Below are 27,234 nucleotides of genomic sequence, written 5' to 3' on the forward strand. Positions count from 1 at the left end.
CTTTTAGGTTTATGGCTACACAGAAAAGGCCCAAGAGAAAGGAGAACTTAGTCTGGTGATCTTCAAAGGAAACAAAAAATTTGTTTCCTGCTGAACTGCGATTCTAATCCAAGTAAACAAAGTTAGCGTGACTCACTCTGATGAGTCATGTAATAATTCCACCAGTCTGAAAGAGCAAGGTAGCTGAGTGTACAGGTTTGGATTTAGATATGGACATTATTTTCAATGTGAAATGCAAAGTAAGAGGCCCAGTACGAAGCAAAATTTTGGCAATGAAATAAAATTTAAAAAGCAGTGTAAAGATAAAAAGTACCTTTGGGTGAACTTCAAGTACGGTGTATAATCTATGACAGCTGGAAAGCTGCCATCCAATCCCTCACCCTTCAGACAAAAACTGATAAAACAGAAACAATGATAAGATTATACCCAAAAAATCAAATCACAGTGACAGTTGAATCTTACCAACGTGAAATTTGTTTTTTCTTAATTTTTGGTAATAAGAAAAGCCTAGAGCATTTACCACTGAAATCCTACTCAGCCAAGCTACACTGTTTAATATTAGAGTCACTGAGCATATTAGAGGATAATGAAAACCCCAACAAACAGAAACTCCACATAATCAAGGAATAGATCAGAGCAAGTGGTATAAACCCTGATTTTTAAATATTTGCCTTTATTCTGAAAATACAGATGTAACGCAAGGGAACAACAGGAAAAGGAAAGTTAGCTGAAGCAAGAGAAACAGAAAAGCTACAGACAAGCTTGCAATCTTCAGTATTTAAGCTCCTTTAAAGTGTTTGCAGAGTGCTTATGTAACTATCCTACCAACTTTAAGTCAAAAATCAGTTCTCAAAAATATTTCAGTCTTTCTCCTTTCAGACACTTTCTGGTGTTGGGCTGCAGGAAGATGAGGAACATTAATGAAACTAACTGTCAGAAAATGTTCTTAAATGGCTGTAGCTTTATAAAGCTCTCATCCACACTGTATTCTTTTTGTACTGGATACAAAAGATTGTATTTGAATCATGTTTAATTATCACAGAAGTGACAACTTTAATCATGCTTCCACAAGGCTCATATTCCTCACTCCTCCTATCTCTGTCATTAAAAAAACAGATTCCAGTAAGGCACAGCTTTTGCTAACTTAATTGCAAAGTGTCATTTTTGACAATGCAGTTACTTAAGTGGTATTTGGAAAGTATATCTGAAGGGTTTTTTTCCTAAGAAAGAAAAGGCAAAGAAAACAACAACAAACACCCCTGCAAAAAATATTTAGATTCTGTTCTCACCTAGGTTCCCCCATCTCTACCCTGAAGTCTTATTTCTAGTTCCACTTAGATAAGCCAGTCAACATTTATAAGAGACTGTTTGAACTGAAAAAAAAAAAATCTCAGATATAACATGCAAAGAAGGGCTACAGCTTCTCAGCCTTTCATACCACAATAAAAATGCTCTTTTAGCACTATATTCCTATTTTGCCCAGAAAATTTCTAGGCTCTTAAAAGTTGCGTGGACAAAAAACTTAAATGTCTCCAACGGGAACCGATCATTACTCTGAATACTATTAACAGGTGCCTATAAAAATGCTTGTATTAGAAATCGGAGGACAAAGGAAGAACAAGTGCAGTAATACAATTAAGCTCACATACCGGTGGTATGTGCCACTGACGCTCATGTGAGACAAACACAGGCAACTGATGATTATTTATGTATGGATTTACATACTGCAAACCTCCTCTTGCTATGCTTCTTATTCATGTATAGCTGTAGTCCTTCCAAGTATAGTGCTAACACAGGGGCAGTTTAATTTCATATAGTGTAAAGCTTAAACTAATAAAATCTGGTAAGATTTGGATTTGCTGTACACAAAGCTAGCTCTCTTATCCTGCAGCACACTTCCGTTCCCCCAGAACATATGTTGAGGATGCAGTTAAGCCAATGTAATGACTAAATGCTGGCAAAAGAAGCTATCCTGCATTTTCAACCTCTCCTCCCCATTTCTTCTTTCTTTATTTTTTTTTTAAATTTTATTTTTTATTAATCCCACCCAGACATTCCCTTCCCCTGCCTTATAGAGGTATTGGCACTTATCTGACTCCATGATGAGCTAGTTCAGTCATCAAGACCTGAATGTTCAGGCTTTTTTCCCCTTTAGCATCCAGTTGCAGTTCCACAGGCAGCTGAACTAAATGCTCACTGCCACCAGAACGGTAAGACATTACTCGATCCTTTTTATTCCTCCTCTTCTCTAAGACTTCTGGTCCCATCATCTCTGCCACTAATAGGATGCTTCCTTGAACCAAACTAGCTAACAATAGAAGAACTATTCTGTCTTCTTACTGGGTATGGTTTTCTATCCTTTAACAAGTTAAGCTGGCTCACAGATGGGTCCAACAAGCCTCAAAACTGGTATAAGGGCACATAAGCAGGAGTAAATCTTCAAAGACCTTTTGGCAACAGTCAATCACTCAGTGCATCCAGCAAGACTATGCGCTGGTTTCTGCCAATTTATCTCCTAAACCAGTTTGTGACAAGCATTAATGTTGCTGCAGGGTAAATATTAACACTGTACTGCCAGGAGACTGGAGAAAAGCATTATCACTCTTCTTTTCCCTGTGCTGTATCATGAAAGTCTTCCCCCATGGCTCTGTATAAGGCTAAGTGGGCCCAACCAGGCATATTAACAGGGCCTTGCACCAACAGGTTTGATCTTTTCATAGCCACTGTAGTCTCTATACCTTGCTGATGTGGTTTTTTAAATATATATTTATTTATAGAAATATTTTTTATATATACATATCAAGAAGTTTTTTATATTACCTAGGGTGTGCTTGCACCTTCATTACCCCAAAACACAGAATTAATTGTATCACAAAGCACACAAAAGTCTAGCTAGAGATTGCAAAGGTAAATTCATGTAATCTGATGATACCTTGCAGTTCGGCTGTGGTTAATTATAACAGAAATTAATATTAAACTGTCATTTGTAGGTTAAGCTTTTAAAATCTAGAAGCACTAAAGTTATACCTACATATGCAGTTACAATGCTATCGTTGAGTACCAGGGGATAGCTGTGTATTTAACCACACAGTTTTCCTTACAGTTTAACTTTAAAAGATTCAATTGTCCGTAAGCCTCACTTATTAGGTTTAATGTATCTTCTGCAACTAGACTTTAATTGCTTTTAGGATTTTGATACCTGAAAGAAAGACTGTATAATCATGCAGCTATATAAACTATGGCATAACTTTGTTCTTATCTAGAAGAGCCACTCAAGATCCCTCTCTCCCCATCTCCCTCCTTTCCCCCTCACCCAAGTTTCGCCTCTCAAACTACCAAGGGAATCTAACAATGCTTTCCATAATGCATCGATTTATAAGTACTTTCTCTGAGCATTTTGTTATGTAGCATGCAAATATAATACCTGAAATCAATTGCATTGAGTCCCAACAGCATACCAGCAAGCATATTTGCTTCTTCACCAAGAACAATTGCTCCATCCTCATAAAATCTCCTTCAATAAAAAAGAAATTACTTCAGTTAATACCATTTTTCTCTCAAATAATAATAATAATAATCTTTTTCATAGTTAAGAGAAAACTGAAGAAATGCAGTTTAAATAAAAACAGCTCTTGTGAACCCCAGGGGCATTCATATTTCATTTCAAATAAAGCAAACCAATAGACTGCATGGTACAAAATACCACAATCTTAGAGCACCTGAAAATTTAGACAGAAGCAAAAAGAATTTACAATATTAGTCCTAAAAATAGTAGAACGGGATGGACAAAATGCAAAGAAAATTATGAAGATAGCCTATACTTTACTGCTGAAAGGAAGAATTTGTGTCACAGACATAAAAAAATAATTATTCCGTTGTATGAAAAAAGAAGTTCTCTCTCACAATTGTACTTGCAGGCTCTTTTAAAGTTCAGCATTTGCTCTTTATTCTTAGTTGTTAATTCTTTTTTAAAAAGTATTTTCACAAATCAGCTATTTTCCAGGTAGCATACTTTTTCTTAAAATACTGCATGCTGGGAAGATGCATGCTGCATCCTGTTATTCTGAGATTTAAAATTTTCATTATTTGAAGAAGGAGTGTTTTCTTAACACTATTTTTATTGTAAAACACCTATCGGCCAAAGTTTTAAACCTCCATGCCTTTATCTCAAAATACACTTCACATACCCTGGTATATGCAGACTTGTGCAGGCTGCTTGAGGAGGTAACCAATAAAGCAAGAATCTTAAATCTGTATTCCCTCACCACTTCCCCGTTCTCTCTCATTTATTCTAATTTTCTCCTCTCAGCTACCACAGAAGCTACTTCCAGACAGAAACGTTCCACGCACAGGGCAGGCAAATAGGACCCACCATTGCCATGCACTGCCTTGTAAAAAAAGGCATTCGGTCTGTCTAGCAAAGCAGGACACAACTTTAATTTCTGTGTTAAAGGAGTCTTGGCAGCAGCAGAGGCAGAAACGTCACTAGAATTCACCTGAGCGTTACATGTGGAAAGAGGGAAACCAAGAGCTGTTCAGTACCAAAGGCAAGGTTGAAAGGTCACTTACCACAAACCAAGATGCACAGTCAACCTATACATTGTAGCAATGTACGATTGCAAGAAGGTGCCAAGTTATTGAACGTAACCTATCTTTCAGACAAGTACCACCAAAAGCTCCATCTCTTTTAAGAGCTGCATGAAAGCACTGGGGTGGCTCCGTGCAGCTCAAGTTGGCTGCATGGCAAACATCCAGAAAAGACACATTTTGGGGCACAGCTCCAACGATTGAACTGTGTTACAACCTGCACTGTCAGAAGTCCCACTTTTGCAGTTCCATTAACAGACATCCATTTGCTGTAAGGAAACAAGTGGTCCAAGTCCTTGGATGTTCTCTGCAGAAGCAAGAAATACAGAAGACTTCCTCTGGGAAGACAGAGATTATACTCCTGACATCGAGACTGTCTGATGTATGTCTGTGATGTACAGACTCAGCTCTCTATTCTCTGACTTCAGGAAGGGCACCAGGAGGCTAAACTGGCCACTGGCTGAGACAGAATACTGAGCTAGATGGACTTCACAGTCTGCTTCAGCACAGTTATCCTTATTTGTGAACTAACAGCAATGCTTCCAGTACAAGCTGATTACAAACCATTACCCTGGCATTTGTAAAATCACTGCCAGGTACCAATCTGTACTGCGTTCAGTTTATCTTGTAAAATGGTGCCTAGGAAGTAATCACACAAAAAAGACAGGGCATACTTCTAATACTGAGACGCAGATGTTAGCCCGACCGTTTCCTAAACCAGTAGGAAATTACTACAGTAATCCAGCCGAAACAACAGCCCCCTTGGAAAACTCACAAATCTTCTTTCAGCGCTATGCAGTTGACAGCTCACAACAGAACAGCCTACTTTAACTGAAGAGTCTGCACTGAGCGATTTATAAGAAAAATAATTGTGTGCCCATGCTTAACCCAACCCCCTTCCAAGTGTAACATGCAGATCCAGCACTAATAGTGTGCTGCTTCACTAAAGGACTAGCCCTAAGGTCAGGCACCTAAACACAACAGTGACGTTTAAAGAGAGCTAGCAGTATGATAGACGAACCTCATATTCTAAATACACATATGTAACATACGATACTTATAGTTTATATAAATAATTATTAAACATATATATAGCACAATACATAATTTAAAATGCTAAATAAATGGTGTAAAGCATCACCAAAAAAATCAGGCCACTTATTCGGTATCTGAAACCCTACACAGGAAAAGAGCATGTCCATTATTGCCAGTGGATTTGAAATCCACACTACCGAGATCTGAAACTGTAACTTTTATTTCCATTAGATGCATTTAAAAATATTACTTCAAAACAAACTTTGCACTTACTATATTTGGAATGCAAGAGAGGTTGTTTCCCAAAGTTATACCACTGAAAGAACATTCAAATATATTCAATGTTAACATGTTCAAATAAATGAATTTGAAACTGCTAATAAAATAATACTACTGTAATCCTCTAGCAAACAAACCACACTACCAAACAGGGACAAAGAATGTACTACTTAACTACACAGATTGTGACCCTCCTCTTCCTCCTCATCTCCCCCTCAAAAACCCAAGTGACTTTTCAGTTTGAGGCAACGTGAGTAAATCTTTTCCAGAAATCTTTGGTTAATGAGCTTCTTGTCTACTGTAAATGCAAGCATATCTGGGTAAAATAACGATGACAGGTCTGGAAACTTCAATAAAATGTTTAAATAGTTGTGTTTCAAAGTCACCTTAATATTGGCAAAATATATGGAGATCTGCGGACAAATAGTATTACAAACAGAAATAATATTCTAAATGAATAGAAGTCTTACAGAGAAAATTCTTATTGTTTAAATAGTCCATTCAGTGTGTCTAAAACTTTTAGAGTTCAACATAAGGTACCTCAACATGTAACAGACTCACTCATATTTAGATGACTTTATCATAAATCTACAAGACACGCTTGTTACAGGACAAAGCATCACGTAATAAACACATTATCTCGAACCAGTCCAAAACTGCCAGAGTATTTTCTACCACAAAGCATATTCTTGTCCCTAACAGCTTTTACCATTAGAAGGTACAACAAAAATCTGTTACACATTTTTCATGTTACACCAAGAATCCTAGCTATGCCTGATCACTAACTCTGTTCTTCTGTCCATCAAAATGTTCCTGCAATTCTCTTCCTTTCTTCTTCAAGAAAAGTTCCTATAAAAATTGTTTTTTACTGAGTCTCTGGGGCTTTCTGTCAACCATACCTAATTTTGAAAGGAACACTACATCTTCTATCCTTATCACGCTACCATTTCAGAATTAGTTCCTTCTTTAGAGACGTTTTCTTCTCTTTTGACGTTTCAAGAATTTCAGACTTACTTCCACATCTTTAAAATCACAAAGGCATTTTTAATTTTGCAGTTTTACCCATGCTAAAATCCAATCAATTGATACCAACTCCAGATATCTTTACTAGGTTACAGCTCTTTTATTAGTGACATTCTTTCCTATACAAATCAAGTGGAACATTCACTTCCAAACCTAAGTCCCTCACTTAACGCAAGATTTGCTAAAATATTGCAAGAATAAAAGTCTTGGAGACCTGGTTGTTTTGAAGTCTCTCAGAGCTGTGGAAATGTATTCAGACAAATGCTTTTCCATAAGTGCTACTCTGATCCAGGCTCGACCCTGCAAGAAGAAACAGATATCAAATTTTTAAGTATTATAGAATGAAATACTTAATTTTACGTCTGAAAACGAACAGTTGATTTACCTGGGTCAAATGAACTGATTAACAAAACTACCGCTGAACAGAAATTGTTGCTAAATGCACTTCATTATAGTAATAATGAAAATAGAAAATATATTCTTACAAATAAACTGTATTGTGAAATAGAGTTCTCCAAAATTGGAAGGGAAAAAAAAAAAAAAAGGATTTTGCTTTAATTATCTATTCCAGCCTTTTAAAAATCTCATGTGCATAAGTGGTAGCAGATCATAGCAGAAAGCTTTTCATTTTAAATACAATGGAATTGGAAGCAGCCCACTGACTCCACCATAAAGCAGCAGCAACCTACCCTCAAGGTGATTTAAGTATGCGCTAATTCTGTATTCATTCAAATATTTATGGGATCAATAAAAAAATTATAACTCAGTGACATTTTTATTATATAATTTCCATAAATTATTTTTCCCCACATTAAGGACACCATTAGAGAAGGTGCACATAATATACAGGAATGAAAGCAAACCGAAGAGGCCTGAAGCTTGCAGTCCAAAAGAAAAACTTCATTCAAACATTTCTATAACAGCAATAGATTCAAAAATAACCTTTGGGAATGTATGTTGCACTGTGTTTACAGATCTGGTGCACAGGATTGTAGGTTACAAGAAAGAGACATTTCAAATGGCTGCCATAGTTACGAGTGTCAGTTTGAGAACACCAGGAACATTTCCTGTAACCCGTATAAACGTGCAAATAGTATATAAGCAGAAAAACGTTTTAGTACTTGTATAACATTTGGTGGTTATTGACATCTAGCTGCATATCACTACAGGCATTCTACTCAAACGATCTGTAGTAGATTATAATCCTACATCTAATTTATATAGACCCATATCATAGTAAACATATAATAAGATAGGCAGATGCTAAATAACAACAAATATTCGCTTCCATAAATACCAACAACACAGCAAAATCTTTAACACAGAGTGCACTAAAATTCAGAGGCTGTTTCTCTGGATAGCTGCCTTCATGCTGCAGCTATTTAGAACACAAGTGAAACAGCCAAACCCTGATGCTGCAGCTTAGCTAGTGACTAAAGCCAATGCAGCACAGGTGAACACAGGGCTAACTACCACTGGCAAGCCCTTACTAACAGCTTCCAGGCTGAAGCAGACACCCATTTGGACCACCAGTAACACTGATGCATACCATTAGTGTTTGTGTCGACATGCCTCCAACCCTGTCAGATGCAGATGTCCAAAATACTCCCACACTCACCTTTAAAAATTCAACACTGCTCTCCATACTCACTGCACAAATTAGCTTCTCTGTTTACTATTTGGCATGGAGTTTTCCACAGAGTAAAACAAAATTTTAATTTATTTATAAGAGTGTTTCAGAAAATAGCTTTGCATCTTATTATCTACTAAATTCAAATATTCATATCTGTTAAAATCTTGGAATTCAGAAATACCTTTAAAATAAATCTCAAATATAAGCAATACAATCACCAGATTCTGGAACATGAGTCTCTCCAGAAAGTATCTGGGAAGAAGTTCTCCAAATTAGCCAAATTTCCAGATCTCAACAGAAGCAAGAAGAAAGGTTGCATGATTTAAATTACCAGCATACTACTCCAGCACACAGAGTGCTGGGAAGAGCACATAATGTTCTGGATAGGAAAACCAGTCAATAGCTTTTTGCCAAAGAATCTCAGTGTTTCAAAGCTTTCACACAAATTACAGATACCTTTACTATACAAAATTTAAAACCAAGTCTATACAAAAGCAGAAAGAAGCAACAGTAGACACAGCAAATAAGCTGTTCTGCAACACCACAGGTCATCAGAACGGCTGCTCAAAGATCTGCCAGATCCATGGTGCTGCTTGATCTAAGCATCACCTTTTATTGAAGAAAACTGTGGTTGTGTAAATACCTGTAATTTAAATTGTACTAACCAGAGTCATGCTCCTGAAAAAAAACCTGCAACGTTTTTGTATATAACAAGCTAAATATTTCCACCTCACCAATGAGACCAACTGTGAATAATTTGGAGTATCATACCAATCTGGAACTAAGGAATTTTTAAAATAGCCCTGGAACACAGTTTGGATACTTGTTCAAACAACTGATTCCAGTTCATTTAGGAATAAAAAGAATTAAGAGCATTAATTTGTGCATACTTTTACGCTACTTATACTTTCAAGTCAGAAGGTTCTTAGTTATCAACCAAGGCTGCTTTACACAGAAATACAAGCTATTCAAACCCATTCCAATCTAGTAAAAAGAACTTCCTATCTCTGTCCAACAATGTCTTTGATTAAGATGTTGGTCCATACTGACTCACACTATTAAGATCTAATGATAAGTCAGTTTAAAGGTTATTCTTCATTCGTTCATGAGCATATAAACACGTTAAATTGTTACTTCCTTAATGTTTCCATCGTACCTACAATCAGAAACTGTGATGTTATTTCTATATACATCCTTTAAAATTATGGCTCTTTATTAGCAAATAAATCTGTTAAAGGCTTCCTGCACAATCACACCAACAAACTCAAGAGGTGATCACACATTTTCTCTTAGTGCATAAATTACATAAAAAATTAAAATGATACTTAAGTTATGGGGGGAGAAAAAAAATCATATATCTACAATTTTAAAACAGTATGTGTTAAGCCTGCCTGCATGGATTCAATATCTCTCAACATACTGCGTTTTCCAAAAATTACGTAAATTCAAAAATGTGAAGGCAATCATTTTATAATACAACATGCACAATGAATAGAGAATTTGAGGTTTATTCTGCTGAATAACATAAATTTTAAAGGAAACAATCAGATTTAGAAGTCAATATTTACTAGGTACATACAAAAAATAATTATTTCAAGCAGTGAAAAATTTTATGAGGCAAGCTTAGTAATATGTTTTTCTTCTGGGTACAGAAACATCAGCTATACTTTACGCAGAACAATGTACTAAAAATGTCGATTTGATCTTTCTCTTCCCTACCTTAGCTCTAGAAGAACCGACATTCTCCATGTTCTCAATACTGCAGATGCAATTGTGAGAGACTTTTCGGCAAGCTACTCGAATGTAGTCCCAGAAACTGCGAGGACTTTCATAGCCAAACCAGGTAATCTGACCTTAAATTGAAATACAAGATATGTAAAGATATATGAACTTCCTTCTCTGCTTACTGGAGATAAACATACTTAAAATACTTCCCTATAGGTTGTCTGCACTGACAGGATTTTATACTATCAAGTCCATAAATACCTACTGAAAACCAGTTCACAGGTATTAAAAAACCCCTTGCATTATGCTGCTCACCCTGGTTTGAAATTGACGCACAAAGAGAATACATGTATTTTCATAGCTTTTTCCTTGTTAGTATGCTATATATACTAGAGTTCTTCACAGGTCTCTTAAATCACAAGAGAGCACATACTGTTGTGACTTAAAAATATGATGCAAGAAGTATTTCTGTTACTTGCTTTAGGTAGTACCGCGTGCTTCACTAAAACAGTAAAGTAAAAAGAGGTTTGTTCTTTTAAAAAAAGAAATTATATAAATAAGTAACTATATATATATATTTATATATATATATATATATATGACCACTGTTTGCTGTGGCAGTGTTATCTTTATTTTAGGAGCAGATTGGAATTTTTCAAAATGTGCCTCCATTGAAGAAGATATTGGTGCCTGATCAAAAAAGTTTTGCAGTCACAATTTATTCTGAGCACACACAGAACATTCCTTGGGAAGCTAACCAAAAAAAATTGAGCAAAACAGTATCTCTTCTGGAGCTTAATCAAAATTTTTCCTATCTTTTTCCAGCTTGAGATGTATTGCAGTTAGAGAACAAAAGGCAAAATGATGTATTATTTGCGACCACGCCACACAAAATAAATTTAATCACAGATGCAACAGTTCAGCCCCATTTTTCAAACTGAACACATACAACTGCCAACAGGTATGTAAAAAGTAGGATGAATATTGCCCTCTGGTGACTGCCATTATTACATATGTGCAAAACCTTTTCTGGTTTCTGTATTTTCTCATACAAAATGAGATCTTATTGTTAATCTAATTTTATTTCAAGTCGTGAGTTGTACTTCTGAAGCTTTACTAATTTATCAGAAAGACTTTCATTCTTTTGCAGTTAGAAATCTCAGATTTCAAGAGACTACTTTAAACTGATACTGCAAATCATACACACTACAAATAAAAAGCCAAAATATGATGACAAGGCTATTTTTATCTAGCATGATTTATCTTGGCTCCAAGCATAGACAGAGTAGTGTCAAGGATGTGTCCCCTATGATCTTAAGAAATTCAAGTGCTGGTTCTTTTTCCCTAGAGGGTGCACGTAACTTGGCCCATCTGCTTACTTTGCCACACGGATTATTTATTTATTTATTATTTATTAAATTCAAAGCTTGATGAAAGACCAAAAAAAAAAAAAAGGCAGGAAGAATTAATATCTACTACTCAATACACCAAAGGAAAACCAAAATCCCAAGGTGCTTCAGTTACTATAGATTCAGATCTTGTCGGCTCTAAGGACTAAAAAGAATAATTTCCACGAGGTAAAAAGAATAATTTCAAGAAACAAGAAATCAACAGCATTTTAACAACACAAAAAGCTATGGGTATTTTTCATATTCTTTACCATATCAGAAGTATTTCTGCTCTGGGGATTATACCTGCAAAATTAAACGCAACCTAAGTGTGAAGATGACTTTGTGTCACCAATTCCAGTGTCAACTATAAAGGCAAGCATATCATACAACAACTTCTGTGGCTTTTTCAAACCATCTTGAAGACAGAATATATTCTGCAAAAAATGGACAGTTTCCCTCTATAATTTTCTTAAGTCACTAATTCAAAGTAATTCCTTTTACCAACGAAGATTGGAAAAACACGTCATTTAATAACAAAAATACTTTCTTAACAGAAATACACACCTGCACACAGCACTTACTTTGCTTACACTGATCCACAAAGCAAACTGGCCATAATTACAATATACTCTGACATCACTGTGGGCTCTCATCTTGCAGCCACATGTGTGAGAGGGTATGATGGGTTTCAGAGTTCAGTGGGAATTCTCTTCACTTGAGACTCATAGCTCACTCAGGACCTTTTGTGAACTAAGGGTTTCTACATGTCAAAATTTTCTCCATACAACTTTGAAACTTGCCCCACTCTAGTGATTAACACCATCTGAACAAAAACTTTCTTAATCATTCCATACACAGAAAAATGTTGGAAAAGACTGTCCGAGAATAGTGAGAACGTATTTTAAGAACTACTAAATAAGATACTAAGCTGTATATTCCCTACAATTTTAAAAGTTTTCAGCATATGAAATTCTGTTTGGCCCTCAATGCACTCAATGTACACAGCCATAAGAACTCTCAAGAATGAGGAACGAAATAGCTCCCACTACTCAGTGCTTGTCAGGCTGTGCCTGGAGTACTGTGTCCAATTCTGGTCCCCACAATTCAAGGAGGACACAGACAGATTGGAGAGGGTCCAAAGGAGGTCCACGAGGATGATTGAAGGGCTGGAGAACCTGTCCCATGAGGAAGGACTGAAGGCATTAGGTTTTTCTCCCTAGGGAAGAGAAGGCTCAGAGGGGAACTCATCACAGCATTTCAGTACTTCAAGGGTGGAGGCCCTCTCTTTACAAGGAGCCACATGGAGAAGACAAACGGCAATGGGTACCATTTGCACCGGGAGAGGTTTCATCTCAGCATAAGAAAGATTTTTACAGTAAGGACAGTCATTCACTGGAACAACCTCCCCAGGGATGTGCTAGAGTTCCCATCACTGGAGGTTTTCAAGATGCAATTGGACAGGGTACTAGATAATCTCATCTAGGCTCCGTTTCCCAGGAAAGGTTGGACCAGATGATCTTTCAAGGCCCCTTCCAACATGGCTGTTCTATGATCCTATGATTCTAAAATCATATCCAAATTTTAAAGGGTCCTAATAAACTTGAAAGCTAATTTTAGTATACAACTTCTATTCTGTCAAAGTACTTCCTAAGGAAAGAGTACGTTTCTTGGGAGGTCCAAAGGACGAGAAGTATTTGGTCTTTGCCATAAAGTTTATATGACAACAGAAGACACAGAAGCTGACAGCTATTCCAACTGGAATGACGTTACTGTTTCTGTCAGCCAAACAAAATTGTTAGGTAAGCATGGAAGCTCCATGTTTGATATTAAACATTGATCAAATTAATTCAATTTTTGTCTACAGAACTGCAAACAGAAAAAATATTGTGAAAAATTTTTTATTTCACCACATTTTTGAATACTGTTACACACATATTTGTATCAACTCATTTCTGCTCCAGTCTGACAAATAGACACAAACATCCACACCACCAGTTGTTCTAAGGTACAGGCAGATTTTCTCCAGACTTCCCTGTACTCTTTAGTTCACGGCAAATATTTCTGTCCTGTAAAAAATAAGTTTTAATACAATTTCTTGGTGATAAACTGGAATGTTATTCCTTTGAGGAATTTCTGTGATACCTACTCTTCTATTTTGGGATTACAGAATCAGTCACTAAACCCAAAAAATTTACAGTAGTTTATAAACCCAGTTCTCCAAGACAATTATAAATTTATTTAAGATTTTTCTCCGCACAGGAGAAAGGACAATGAACTAAACCACAAATTATTCAAGAGCCCTACTATTTCTTTCTAGCCAAAACCAGTAACAGGGTCACTATGTGTGTATAAATATTAAATCTAGTAACAAAAGCTATTCTGCTAATAGCATTCTTTCACCAAATAAAGGGCCACTGCAGCTATGCGCTTCGACTTTGTCTTTTTAATGACAGTAGTGCCTTCAGCTCTTATTTCCTTAACCTACCTTTTTCACTCCCATTATATCCCATTCCCTTAACTATTTTATCCAGCAGACTTGTCTTTCTCAGGATGAGCAGCATTACAAGCTCCATCTTACTCAAAGAACCCTGCTTCCTCATCTGTGACCTAGACCTACAAGCACAAACTGTCTTCTGCAGGCATAATCCATATCCTTTCCCTTTGTAATCACTGTTTACACCTGAACTACTAGAATTCAGTGAATTTTGATTAATATAAATTATATTAATTGCTTAAAAAGACACTCCATGAAATAAATAGCAGGTAGTAGTAAGTGCTTTTTTTTTATCCTAAAAATAAATAAGTAAAATAAAAACCATATGGGAAAGGATAAATTGTGGACTGCAGATAGAAGAAAAGTCTTTTGCTGCTTCAGAAATCAATTATTTAATAATTCACCATACTATGAAGAACTGCAAAAACTGAACACCGTTTACCAGTGACATCACCAGCACAGCTGTTTACCATTACTACCACCAGACTATTGATGATGCATGAAACTATAACATTTTATAGAACGAGGAAAAGAAGAGAATTATTACATGCATCTTTCCACTCCAGCAGCACTGATCACCCTAGAAGCTTACTACTCATAGTAACTTTTCTAAAAGAAAAAAGAAAAGTGAGAAAATGAACTCCACAGTCGCTAAAAATTACGAATGAGATAGAACAGATAGAGACAAAGAACAGATAGAGACAAACAGCTTCCATGGGCAACTCTAGCAGAAGCTTTGCTGTGTTTATAATACCTTCTAAGTGTACCTACAGGAAAAAGGCACATAAAGTTGTGAAAGTGTCAAAATAGCACAGTACGGCTTGTTTTGTGTCATTATGACGGTAAATGCAAAAAAGAGTATTATAGATGACAAGTACGTTCACAGTAACCATGACATGCAAAAATTACAGAAGTCACAAGCAAGATGCACTATATCACCTTGTCAGTGACAGAACTGAATTTATACACTGAAACTATTTCTAAGCACGCGTACTGGCTAGCAGTTTGGTTACAAGTGCATTTCACTGCAAAGGATGTGACAATGAAAACCTCGTAAGTCAACAAATACATACACGTGATGACATTTTTCAGAAACAGGTTTGAAATTATGGCCATAAAAATCTACAATAGTTATTGATGTTCTTCAGTACTAACTCAGTTAAAACTAATCTAAAGTGATAGAAAAATGCAGAAAACCATACAACATTGTGATACAGTAAAGACAATATATACATCACTTTGAACTGATTTCAGGTTTTAAATCGGGTAGGATATACCTGGGATCAAATCCCCAGTACTGTTGTTGCTGAACACTTTTTGATGCCCCTACCATTTCTGCACTAACTACACTTACTTAGCTGATCTGACAAAGAGACATTTACACGAAGTATTCATTAAAAATCTGCGGCCGGCAGTGAAAACAAGAAACCACCAAGACAACTATAAGATATGGCTTAGTGTCCACAGTACAGAACGGTCAAGAAAGGAACAAATTCCGAACAACTATCTGGGAGAAAAAATTACTCCTGAAATTACCCAGTGTGCTTTAAAGATTATCAAACACCCATACATTTGTAGACAAATTTGTAAAATCCCTTTCAGTAATATAGGCCTTATTTGGTCCAGAGACCTTCAAACACATTGTCTCCATATCCACTCAGAATACCATTTACTCTCTACTACGTTATAAAACCACATAAATTCTTATTCCTGAGAAGGAATAAAAGAGTAGTTAGTCACTCATCTTCTTTCTGTTACTCCTTCTCTCCTAGCTTTTAAAGATTTTCAGCTGTGCTGTCCAGTAGTATCACACCTTGCTAGCAGGTGTGCCACACAGCTTATTTTAATAATGGGAAGAACACATGCTTTATAGCCTCCTCATTAGGTATTTGGTCTACTCTGCATTCACAATGAATACAGTGTTTCCAGGGAGGCCCAGGTACACAGCACATACAGCATTACACAGTACAGGGATAAGGATCTCTCCACTTTCTAGAGCAGAAGGCAGTAAACAGCTTGCAATCCCTGAAAAGACAGTTAACATAGCTTATCCAAACTCACTCTCTCTTCCTGAGGGGAATTCAAGAACAGGCTGTGAGCCAGACTGCTTTTTCTAATGACAGCAGCCTATTCTTGACTGCTACTTACGGGCATGGTGTACACGTAACTGTAAGGTAGTACAGATGTTGCCTTTTGGCCATGGCATATTGTATTACTTTTTTTAGAACTGTTTTGGTGCCATACGTGCTAAGTCTTCTGTATTATATGACCAGATACTTACATCCAAGCAGCATTCACAGATCTCTGTGTGAGCTGACATATTTATGCCAACCTCGTTTTATTACTAAGCAAACACCCACATCTAAACCACTCTTAAGAAAATGAGCAGCTAGGTTAATGAAGGGCATCCATGGGGAAAGTCATCAGTTTTCTGCCTGTCTGACTTCCTGGTCTGGCTCACCACAGGATCCAGTGAACGCCAAGGCCAACATCCGGGAGAGGTAAGCACATAGTGAGAGAGGGGGGAAAAAAAAATAATTCTGTAGCAAACTACACTGAGTTTAAGAAATAACATGGAGATTTTCAACACTTAACTGGAAAATGCCATGAGCAATCTGAGACAGACCTGCTTTGAGCAAGAGGCTGGACTGGATGACTTTCTAAGGTGCTTTCCAAACTAAATTCTTCAATGATTCTGAAAAGAAAAAACAATCTGACAAAACCACCCAAACCACTATGAATGTTGTTTCATGATCCTTTTGCTATTTGGAGGTGGCAACACCAGATCAGTTACCTATCAAAAATCAATCTAAAAAATGATGCTCATATTGCTATAACCGGCAGTTTTAGCAAGCACAGCACAGGAGGATAAGGCTTGGAGAACTATTATGTCAGAATTCTTAATTGCAGTGGTTTCAGGAAAAGCATAAAATTCTAATCACTGCAGTTGAACATTTTTTCCCCTTAAAATGGCTATTCTTCTTCCTTCCATTTTGTTTTGTCCAGATCCTGTCTGAACGTGAAACCAATAAGCAGCAACAGTCACTATATTCTGTCAAGACTATGCTTTGCTCCTTAAAAACGTATTATACTTAATGTCAGAAAAGACAGTTGCCAGTAAAAGTTTTCTAATAAAAGTAAACTAAGTCCTTTACAATGCAAATTATTTTTTTTTCAATTCTTCCATCCTCACTCAGTACTTCTGAAGGATGTTAAAGATTAAGAATTGTTATTTGCCTTAAGAAAGCGAAGGTCTATATACCCAAACTCTCAAATCTGGATCACCCTTTAACTCTGCTGCCGTGGGATTATGCTGACAACCTTGATACAATGAAGCCATGTACCTCACCATAAACAGAGCATGTATGTTCTGCCTCCTTTAAAACACTTTAAACAACCCACGGCAATCACCAGCTTGCTTTTTGTGTCTCCTACTGACACAAAGTATGCACCCAGAATATATTAGTCATCTCCATCAATAAAACACAATTTCTTTCAAGCCCCACGTTGCATAATATATACCCTCTTAAAATCTGAATTGTCACGGTTTATTTATTATCTCAATTTCCCTTTCAAGTGTTTAAAGAATAAAACAACTACTCGTAGTGATCTATCTTATTACCAAAATATCCCCTGTTTGCAATATGATGCACGAGTTGCTACCTTTTCCTTTATTTTTATTTAACTCTGCAAACTTAGAAAATCATACTGGTAATTACAAGGGGAAAACTAAACCATCAATTTAGCTTTTTGATTCTCTTTATTTCTTATTCAAAATAATTTTTTACTTTCAAATTCCATTTGCCTGTAACCCATTTGCCAACCTGTCAAGGCTTCTCTGTAATGCCTGTCCTGAGTAATGTGAAGCAAAAGAATGTTGCGGGTGGGGGGGGATCATAATGATTTTTGCTTGAATATCACTGAAGCTGGGGCAGAAGGAGAAAACAGAGCAATTTCCCTGCATTGTCAAGTTGCTAAGTACCCATAATCTCTCCAATAATCTTTGTCACAAGGTGACAAACACTACATTTCTACCCCACTGTGTGATTTTTTTTTTCTCTGACAGAATGACAGCAGGTAGTAATTGTGCTACTCAAATGTCAGCCTACACACAATATTGTTCACAAAGCTTGGTTATGAATATTAAAAAGCAAAAGTATGAAAAGGAGTAGATTGTCATATTAAACATCTATATTTAGATTATTATGGCGTCCTTCATAATCCTCAAACAATTTCAGAAAATATGCACAGAACTGAGAAATGAGGAGAAGCTTCCCAAGTCCTTGTCTAGCGCCTGTTACTGCTAAGGCATGCTTTGTTCTTTTAGCAAAGCAGCTTCCTCTAGAACAATCAGAAAATGCAAACAGACATTTTCTTGAATTAGAATATCTGACTCTGATACAAGAGGAAAATAAACAACCGACCTTTCTCATAAGCAATTTAATCCAGATCCATTACACTCCAGTAGCAAAAACCAGCTTCACTAGGGGAGTGGGAAGACGGGAATGAAAGGACCTAAACACAATATCTGGAAAAGAAGGCAACAAAAGCAGGGAAGGGAGAAAGAAAAGGGAACAGCACCACAGATACTCTCTCTCTAGCTTCTGTTACAGCAGAAAACACTACAATTGTCTTTCAGACTCAGAGTCATAGGACATAGACTTATCATAAAGCAGACAGAGCTCAGCACCATGGCAACATCCACTTGCTTAATTACTAGCCGAGAAGGCTTCCAACAAGAACATTGGAAACATGTTTCACAAAAACCATTCCCTTCACCTTTCCACAGTAATGCAAACACACAGGAAGGCAACAGCAAAGGGACAGACACACAAAGCAAGCCAACACTTCCAGTCAGCATCAAGTTCTTACAGATGGACACTGGTTTCATATAAACAAATTCTCATGGCAAATACATCACCAGCAAGGAAGTTAATTAACATACCTTTCAGTCGATGACTTAGAATCTGTTCCAGAATGGCTGCAAAATTATTAAATTCAGGGGAAGTATCATCTATAGTCTCAAAACAGGAGCGGTCAATCAGAGTCTTGACTGAAAACCTAGAGCAAAAGTACGGGACAATCATAAATTACACTGATAGCTACTGGTCCTTTACAGCAGGACAGCAGTTCGTATAAACCAAAGCAGCAAAGAACCAGAAAACCACCTTGGTGATCTCAAGTTCAGTCAGATTTTCTAATTATTTACCTCTTGTCTAAGCTAATTTAATAAAACTGTAGAAAAACAAGCACTCAAAAGCATCCAACATCAATTTCTCTTTGTAATCCTAAACATCACGATTTTCGCTTGATGTTTTGTCAATGCTCCTTTTATTCCCAAAATCCATGCCCAAGAGTCAGAAGGATAAACTTTATCCTATTATGAGATAGGATGTAATTTCATCCTAATGCAAGAATAATTCAAACATATTATAAACCAAGGACTTTTTATGCCTGTTAACCCTGTGCATTGTTTTGGACAGGATGATTTCTCTACGAACAGAGGTAACCCCTATTCAGCACCATATCACTTCATTATGATCTAACATCTGAAATTGAAAAGGCTGAATCAAGCCACTGTAAAAAGCAGACAGGATGTAACTAGTTAATTAGCCAGTTAGCTGTCTTTAGTTACATCTGCACTTATACAATTTGATTCTTACGCAGAAGTAGTTTAAACCTCAAGAAACAAGACAAAAATTGATTTTTCTCTTGCCTTTACCATTTTAATCATAATCTACTTTTTATTTCCTTTCTGCTGCTTGTTCTTCAGTTTTCAGTTTCAAGGCAACTCTCCTATGTTCTTGACTTTGAAAGTAACACTTGTTTTGAGGCATTTATTGCATTTTTTGCAACAATCCTTGTTTGTATTAATGGAGCCATGCTAGAGCCTGAGGCAATAGTTTCCACAACATCCCAAACTTTGACAGTACCAGCTTAGGAAGGTCTCGCTCTGCCTGCTCATCCCAGCCCTATACCTGAGCACACTGCTCCCTCACTTGTGCCAGTTTTACATTTCATAGGGCTTACTATGAACTGATCTAGATTTTCAGTACTTGAGAGGAGGAGTGGAGTGATTCAAATACAGATATGTTCACAATAAATATGCTTCAGAGCATCTCAACACAAACAGCTCCACAGCACAGCTGCAGAAGCAGCATATTATATAAGCACAAGCAGGAATAAGACTCCTTAAACCAGCAGTACTATTTTCAAAGCTCTGTACCATAAAAGTAACTTAACTGCATCCTTAGTGGAGTCAGCACAGCCTCCTGATCCTCATTTATTAAATGAAACTGATTATGCTCAAACTGAATTGACATATATCTCTCAAGAGTTTCAACACCATCATGTTATACTAAGTAAACTTCCGAATAAAGACTCCCTATCCTATTTTTCCTGCAGGCTTCTATTGTTGTTGTGTTTTTGGCAGGACAGGAATCAGGAGTGAGAAGGGTGGAGGAGGAAGCTTCTGCTGCAGTGCCAAGTTATGACTCAGTTTTGAACTCCTCCACATTTTAACCAACTCTGAGCGAGAGACATCATGCCCACCAGTAAATTTCTACCTAGTCACTATCACTGCTGTTGACTGCTCTAATAGCAATGATGATTGTTTCCTCAAAGCTGTACCAGAGCTGTGAAATTATCTATAAAAAAAAGTCTTAATTTTGAAAATCAAATGCACATAGCAACGCCATGACTAAGTTGGTATTAACTGTAACAAGAAGACTCCCCCCTGTCCTGGTTTCGGCTGGAATAGAGCTCAGTCTTCTTAGTAGCTAGAATAGTGCTGTGGTTTGGATCTGGTGTGGGAATTAGTATGGGAAGAATGTTGATAATACACTGATGTTTTTAGTTTTTGCCAGGAAATCAAGGACATTTCAGCTTCCCATGTCTCGCTAGTGTGCAGGTGCACAAGAAGCTGAGAGGGAGCATAGACAGGGCAATGGACCAAAACTGGCCAACGGAATATTCCGTATCACACAACGTCATGCTCAGTACATACATGAGGGTGGGCTGGGAAGCCAGAGCTCTGTCGGGATTGTCATTTTAGGATTTTCTCTCTGCCAGGATCACTAGCCAGGAACGGGCTGGGCATTGGGCGATTGCATTGCGCATCACTTGTCTGTTAGTTATTCTAATATTACTACTATTGTAATTATCATTTTAATTTTATTTCAATTATTAAATTGTTTTTATCTCAAGCTATGAGTCTCCTTACCCTTACCCCTCCAACTCTCCCTGTCATCACCTGGGGCAGGGGGAGGGGGAGGGCGAGAGAGCTGCTGCGTGGTGTTTGGCTGCCGCCTGGTTCAAACCACGACAGCCCCATGCTGGGCACCAAAAAGGACTGTTGTGGTTTAACCCCGGCCAGCAGCTCAGCCCCACACAGCCACTCGCTTGCTCCCCCCGCAGTGGGACAGGGGAGAGAACCAGAAGCGTAAAACAGAAAACTCGTGGGTTGAGATGGAGACAGTTTAATGGGTAAAGCAAAAGCTGTGCATGCCAGCAAAGCTGAACAAGGGAGTCATTCCCCAGTTCCCATTGCAGCAGGTGTGCAACCATCTCCAGGAAAGCAGGGCTGCATCACATGCAACAAGGACTGGGGAAAACAAACACCATCACTCCGGTCATCACCCTCTCCTCCTTCTTCCCCCAGCTCTATATGCTGAGCAGGACGTCATATGGTCTGGGATGTCCCTTTGGTCAGTCAGGGTCAGCTGTCCCAGTTGCGTCCCCTCCCAATTCCTTGTGCCCCCCAGACTCCTCGCTGGTGGGGTGGGGAGCAGAAAAGCCCTTGGCTCTGTGTGAGCTCTGCTCAGCAATGATGAAAACATCCCTGTGTTATCAGCTCTGGTTCCAGCACAAATCCAAACCACGGCCCCACAGCAGCCACTATGAAGAAATTTAACTCTACCCCAGCCAAAACCAGCACAGTCCCACACCACGCAGGTCTGAAAAAGAGAAGGTGCAGCACATCACTCGCTCATGGGCACATACACAAGACAGTGAATTATCAGTGTAACATACTGGAATATATATATAGGAACATCATCTTAAAACTCAGACGCTATCATGACTTGATCATCCATAACCTGCAAAACAAAGTAGTGGAGATACATTAAAGAAAAAACATTGAAGAGCAATTCACGGACATTTCTAAAAAAAATTTATTTATTTTTTTTAATTTTAAAGCATTCTGCAATTCAGTTGAAGAAAAAAAAAGGTAACTAGTTTTCAAGGATACAACAATTTTTAAATACCTGGGGTCTGATTAGAGAAGAGAGCTCATCATCATTAATCGCGGTCTTTTTAAGTGTTCATAATACTGCCACCATGCTCTCCATAGAAATAATAATTTTCCATCTCTCTACTCTACATTTTCACCAAAAACCTAAAGAACCTTTATAGCTGTGTCAAGTTTGGTTGAAATTGGCTTTTAGGAGAACTGACAGGGACTGTGAGTGTGTACACCTTATTTCCATAGACCAGGAAGATAACAGCGCTACCAGGCAAAATTGGATTGACCAGTAATACTTTTAGGGAGATTTTTAAAAGTTCTTAGGCAAATACTTCTGTGCTGTGGGTTTTTTTTTTTCTTTTTTCTCCAGTACTACAGAGAGGCAATCATATCTCTAAGTGTAAGTTAAAAGTCACTGACACATTTTGCATGTTAGATATTCACACTTCACCATGCTTACTGCACAGATTGGAAAGAAGATTTAAGGTATGTAGAAGTGATGCCTTTGAAAAAAGGTTACATTGTAAGCACTGGGTAAGCAATTCGACTCAGCCATGAAAGATGTTCATCCTTTGTTTCCAGTATACGCCCCCCCCCCGAAAAGAAAGCCCATGCTCTTGTGCAGTTATTTGGAACTACTTGAGGACTGATAGTCATGAAAGAAAAAGTCAGGTCTAAAGTACATAAGAGCTACAAAGAAAAAATGTCCGAGCCAGTAGAGTTAGAGCAGCTTTCTTGTTTCCCTTTGTTATTCCCAACTTCACCTCTCTCCACTGGGCTCCTACAGCAGCAGTGCACTCTAGAGCAACAGTCTACCTACAGTTCAGAGGCAACAGAGAAACCGTAACAAAAGGGCCTGAGAACGTATAGTGGCTTGAAAACAAACTTCAAATTTTCTAAGATGAACTTTTTGGTGGACTGTAGCAGCAGAGCAGTAATACAGCTCCAGTACCTGTTGCTTCAAGACTCTTTAAAAAAAAAAAAAAAAAACAACCCCAAACTCTTTTATCCAATCATTTCTCATTGCTTCACTGCAACAATAGGGTTGTTTTGTCGGGTTTTTTTTTGTCTTCATACAGTAACTGCCATTGGAGAGATTCCAAAAATCAGTGTTTCTAAACACCCTTCGGGAACTCTGATGTTTTCAAATTCTCACACATTCTTCCCTGTCATGAATATAGTCTTGTTTGAGACAAAAAAAACAGTAGCACTCTCCAACCTTAAAAAGACCTTCTGAATTATGTAAAAGGGAAGCATCCTTGAATAAGACTTACAGCAACCTTTTGGGGTAGGTTCTTCCACTGTTTTGCAAGATGCACAAGGAGGTCTCTCAAATTTCTTGAATACCTCCAAACCAAAGCCAAACCTTTTGTGAATATATCTCAGGTCTGTAGGCTTATTTCCAAAACAGCAACAAGCCTCTAATCAAAAAGCAAATAGGCAGAAAACTCGACTGCTATACAAATTTGTCACTTTTCATTGTCAGATTCTGCTCCTCTCAGTTTTTAAGTGAACGGAAGGATTCTGTCAAATTTATTTAGCTTGCAATTTGGGAAATGTCATTAAAATGCCATTTTAAAGAACATACACTATTAATAGAGAATAATCCCCAAGATTATAAACTAATGTCCCTTATGCTGGAGAACATGGCTTGGACATGAAACCAGACAGTTCAGCGAAGGGTCAATGTCACTACAGCAGCTCTCATGCTTACTAGCAAAATCACACATTTAAAAAATGCACTTCCTGGAGTTTTTCAGTTCTGTGTTAACATCTGTATTTAAGCTATGACCTCACTTCTGAGGTCTGTCTCTACTCTTTTTGGTGGTTCTGTATCTATATGCCTCTTTGATCTATGATTCTTAGGGAAGAATAAGTTAAAACAAGGTGAACAACCTAAAAGAACTTCAAAATCCCAGCACCACTGACTGGAAAACGGAAGGCATCAAACTTTAGGGAAAAAAGGTAGGGAGAGAGGCAGAGCTTAGAATATGTATTACTTATTCAAACAAAAAAATCCTAAAAACTACTGCAATTTAAGTCATGGCTGTGCAGTTACACAAACATAACCACGTATTTTCACATGCAATTGGTTTATGGAACTTCTGCATTACTTCCCCTGGCCACAGTGCTACCCAACACTGTAGTGGAAACAAACTGTTCCTTGTAAAGCTGTAAATATAAAAAACTATCCAAACCCGCATGAGGGGCTAGATATCATCACTGTAAGAAAAGACCAAAACCCAAAGCCTGGTTTAAGTATTAAGTAAAAATCTGCTAAATTGAAGCCTTGACAAAAATAGTTCATTAAATTATCAGAGACTGCTAACAGACGGTAATTCAGAAGAATATCTTCCTCGTGATCTCTCAACTTCACTGGGTAGCAAGCCATATCATCCAAATTTAATGGGATCAATTCACTAGAGCTATTTTTACCAGAAATATTTCACATTCTCATAGAATTTTCATTGGAAAGGACTATTCTCTTACTGGGTTTGACACTGATTTGGCTATTCCTGAGAAATAATATTTTTCAATAATAGAAAACATGTAATAAATACAGTAAAGCACAGAAATATTTTAAACACACTGACAGAAGAATAAAAAATGTAAACAAATGTATGCACATCATAATAACACAAACCCTTTTTCCTCATACCCTTTCCAAATTTTAAGGTGTATTCACAAACTAGGAACTTCAGGTTTTGTGAAGATAGAGCAAAATTGAATTGTTTTAGTGAAAATAATTAAAACATGCCAGTTTCAAGTAGTTTCTGCAGTATATCTTTGTTTCATACGCATTTGACTGAATTCCCTCGGATTTCTAAGCACCTTTAAATATGTTACAACTGTTTCAACTGCAGGACAAGGACATGAAATAAACAAACTGAAAAATAAAATGTAAAAGCACAGAGTATAGCAAGGTTCCTCTCAAATGAGGAGGGAGAAAAAAATAGCAAGCTCTGCAGAATGCAATATACTCTTTTAAAAAGAACTGTTTATATCCCGTACAATCATAATTACTTGATAAAACCGGTGTTTTCCCAAGCCTGCACATTGGCAACATCTGTATTTCTGTAACAATAATGAAACTGAAAACTTCTGTTTCTTCTATTTGATCTGCTTCAGTAAGTTTGATAAAAACCTTCTTTGTCTATGTTTTTGTTGCATATCTTTTTCACAAGTAAGAGTAGAGATGAGCGTCGAAGCCTGGGAAAAGACAGAGTAGTATTGATGCCACTTTGAAACCCGGATACTAGGACTTGAAAGAATATCGAAGAAAATCCCTTTCAGTGGCCAGATGATAGTTACACTTTGTAAAACCCATTACCAACGTGCAATGAAAAAGGAAGAATATGGGGTCCCAAACTGTTTTTAAAAATACTGCTCTAGCATTAGGTGGTGAGGGTATAAAATTATCTAATAGTTGTGCTGTAATATTATTAAAATTTGTGAGAATTAAAATTGTATCATAGGTCACATAAGTCTGGTGAAGATCTTCTCCATATAATATTCAAATTAGTTTGATAACGTAAAAATTTAGCAGTTGAAACGAACGAACTAACGGAGTCATTGCTAGCAGCATATTCATGTATTTAAAAGTTTGCCATGATGTCACGGTCAATGCTGCACACTTAGAAATGCTGCATGAATCCAACACAGCAGCAGCATTTTTCCACGGAAAGCCACAGGACGCGGTATTAGTCTTGTATAAGCACAGCACTAAGATGCTAAAATAAAATTTGCATACGCTACACCTAGCCTGTACTGCAGATCTCCTGATCTAGATTTTGGAGATAAAAATATTCCTGAAGGCAGCCTCCCTGGGATGCTCCTGCGGCACCAGCGCCTCAGCCCGAGCTCACGGTTCGCCGCTTCTACCGCAGCCTGGAAGAGCACTTTGAGATTTCACTTCACGTCCCATATATATTAAGCCTCAATTTTAAAGACGGCCGCACCGCGTCAATTTAAGAGAAAGCGACGCCACATAAATTTCATTTGCACGAAGATGAAAACCTCAGTCCGACATCGCCGAGGGTTTCGGCCCCCGTGCCCTGCTCTGGCAACGCCTTTCGTCCAGGAGCGCAACCAAGGTGCCGAAAACGAGCCTCCCCTCCACCAAAAGGCCACTTACGGCCTGGCGCAGCGGTGCCCGTCGCGCCCCTGGCCCTCGGCTGCCACCGGAGCGCCCCGAGGGAGCTGAGTCAGGACGGAGCGGGCTGCGCTACGTCCCGTTCCCCCCCCCCCCCACCCGCCCAGAGGCCGCCCCACCCCGCCCCGCCCGGCCTCTACCCCTGACAGGGCAGCCGCCAGCTGCCGCCCGCGCTCCCGCCCCCGAGCGGTGCCCTCAGTCAGGGCCAGCAGCGGCCCGGGCGGCGGGCGGGCGAGGGGAACAGTCTCTCGGGCAGGGCAGGGCCCGGCCCGGCGGCTCACCTGCAGACCGTGATCAGGTTCCGCCTCTCCACCGCGGCGTTGCGAGATGGGACGCTCTTCCGGCGGGCAGAGACGTTGAGCCCCCCCAAGCCGAGGGACGCCATCTCCACTGGGGGCAGGTGGAGCCACCGGGGCTGGCGCGGAGCCTTTGTTCCCGGCCTCCCGTTCTCGAGGATGCTGCGGCCGCCGTATGCCGAGGAGAAGGAGAAGGCGGCGGCCCCCGTGTTTTCCCCGCCGCCCGGCCCGCGCGGGAGGAGCGCCCCGAGGCAGGCGGCGGGTCGGCCAAGGAGCCGGAGGCGTCCTCGCGGCGGGGGCGGCTGGACCCCTCCCGCTCCCAGCAGCCGAGCGGCCACCGCGCCTCAGAACCACAGCGCTGCAGAGTGCCGCCGCC

The 27,234-nt window shown here is 38.5% G+C and overlaps 1 protein-coding gene across 1 annotated transcript in view; it reads right to left on the bottom strand.

Moving 5' to 3' along the window:
- RUNDC3B (RUN domain containing 3B) overlaps window positions 1-26,947 on the bottom strand; it is a 53,564-nt gene extending 26,617 nt beyond the window's left edge. The window contains exons 1-6 of the mRNA XM_086466681.1: window positions 26,844-26,947; window positions 19,113-19,228; window positions 10,277-10,410; window positions 7,139-7,224; window positions 3,425-3,514; window positions 314-394 (exon numbers count right to left, since the gene is read on the bottom strand). Coding sequence (XP_086322807.1) covers window positions 314-394; window positions 3,425-3,514; window positions 7,139-7,224; window positions 10,277-10,410; window positions 19,113-19,228; window positions 26,844-26,947 — 611 coding nt within the window. The remainder of the gene's footprint in view (window positions 1-313; window positions 395-3,424; window positions 3,515-7,138; window positions 7,225-10,276; window positions 10,411-19,112; window positions 19,229-26,843) is intronic.
- Window positions 26,948-27,234: the final 287 nt, after the last annotated feature.

This window comes from Leptosomus discolor, chromosome 6, assembly GCF_034619465.1.
Source record: "Leptosomus discolor isolate bLepDis1 chromosome 6, bLepDis1.hap2, whole genome shotgun sequence".
NCBI classification, from domain to species: domain Eukaryota; kingdom Metazoa; phylum Chordata; class Aves; order Leptosomiformes; family Leptosomidae; genus Leptosomus; species Leptosomus discolor.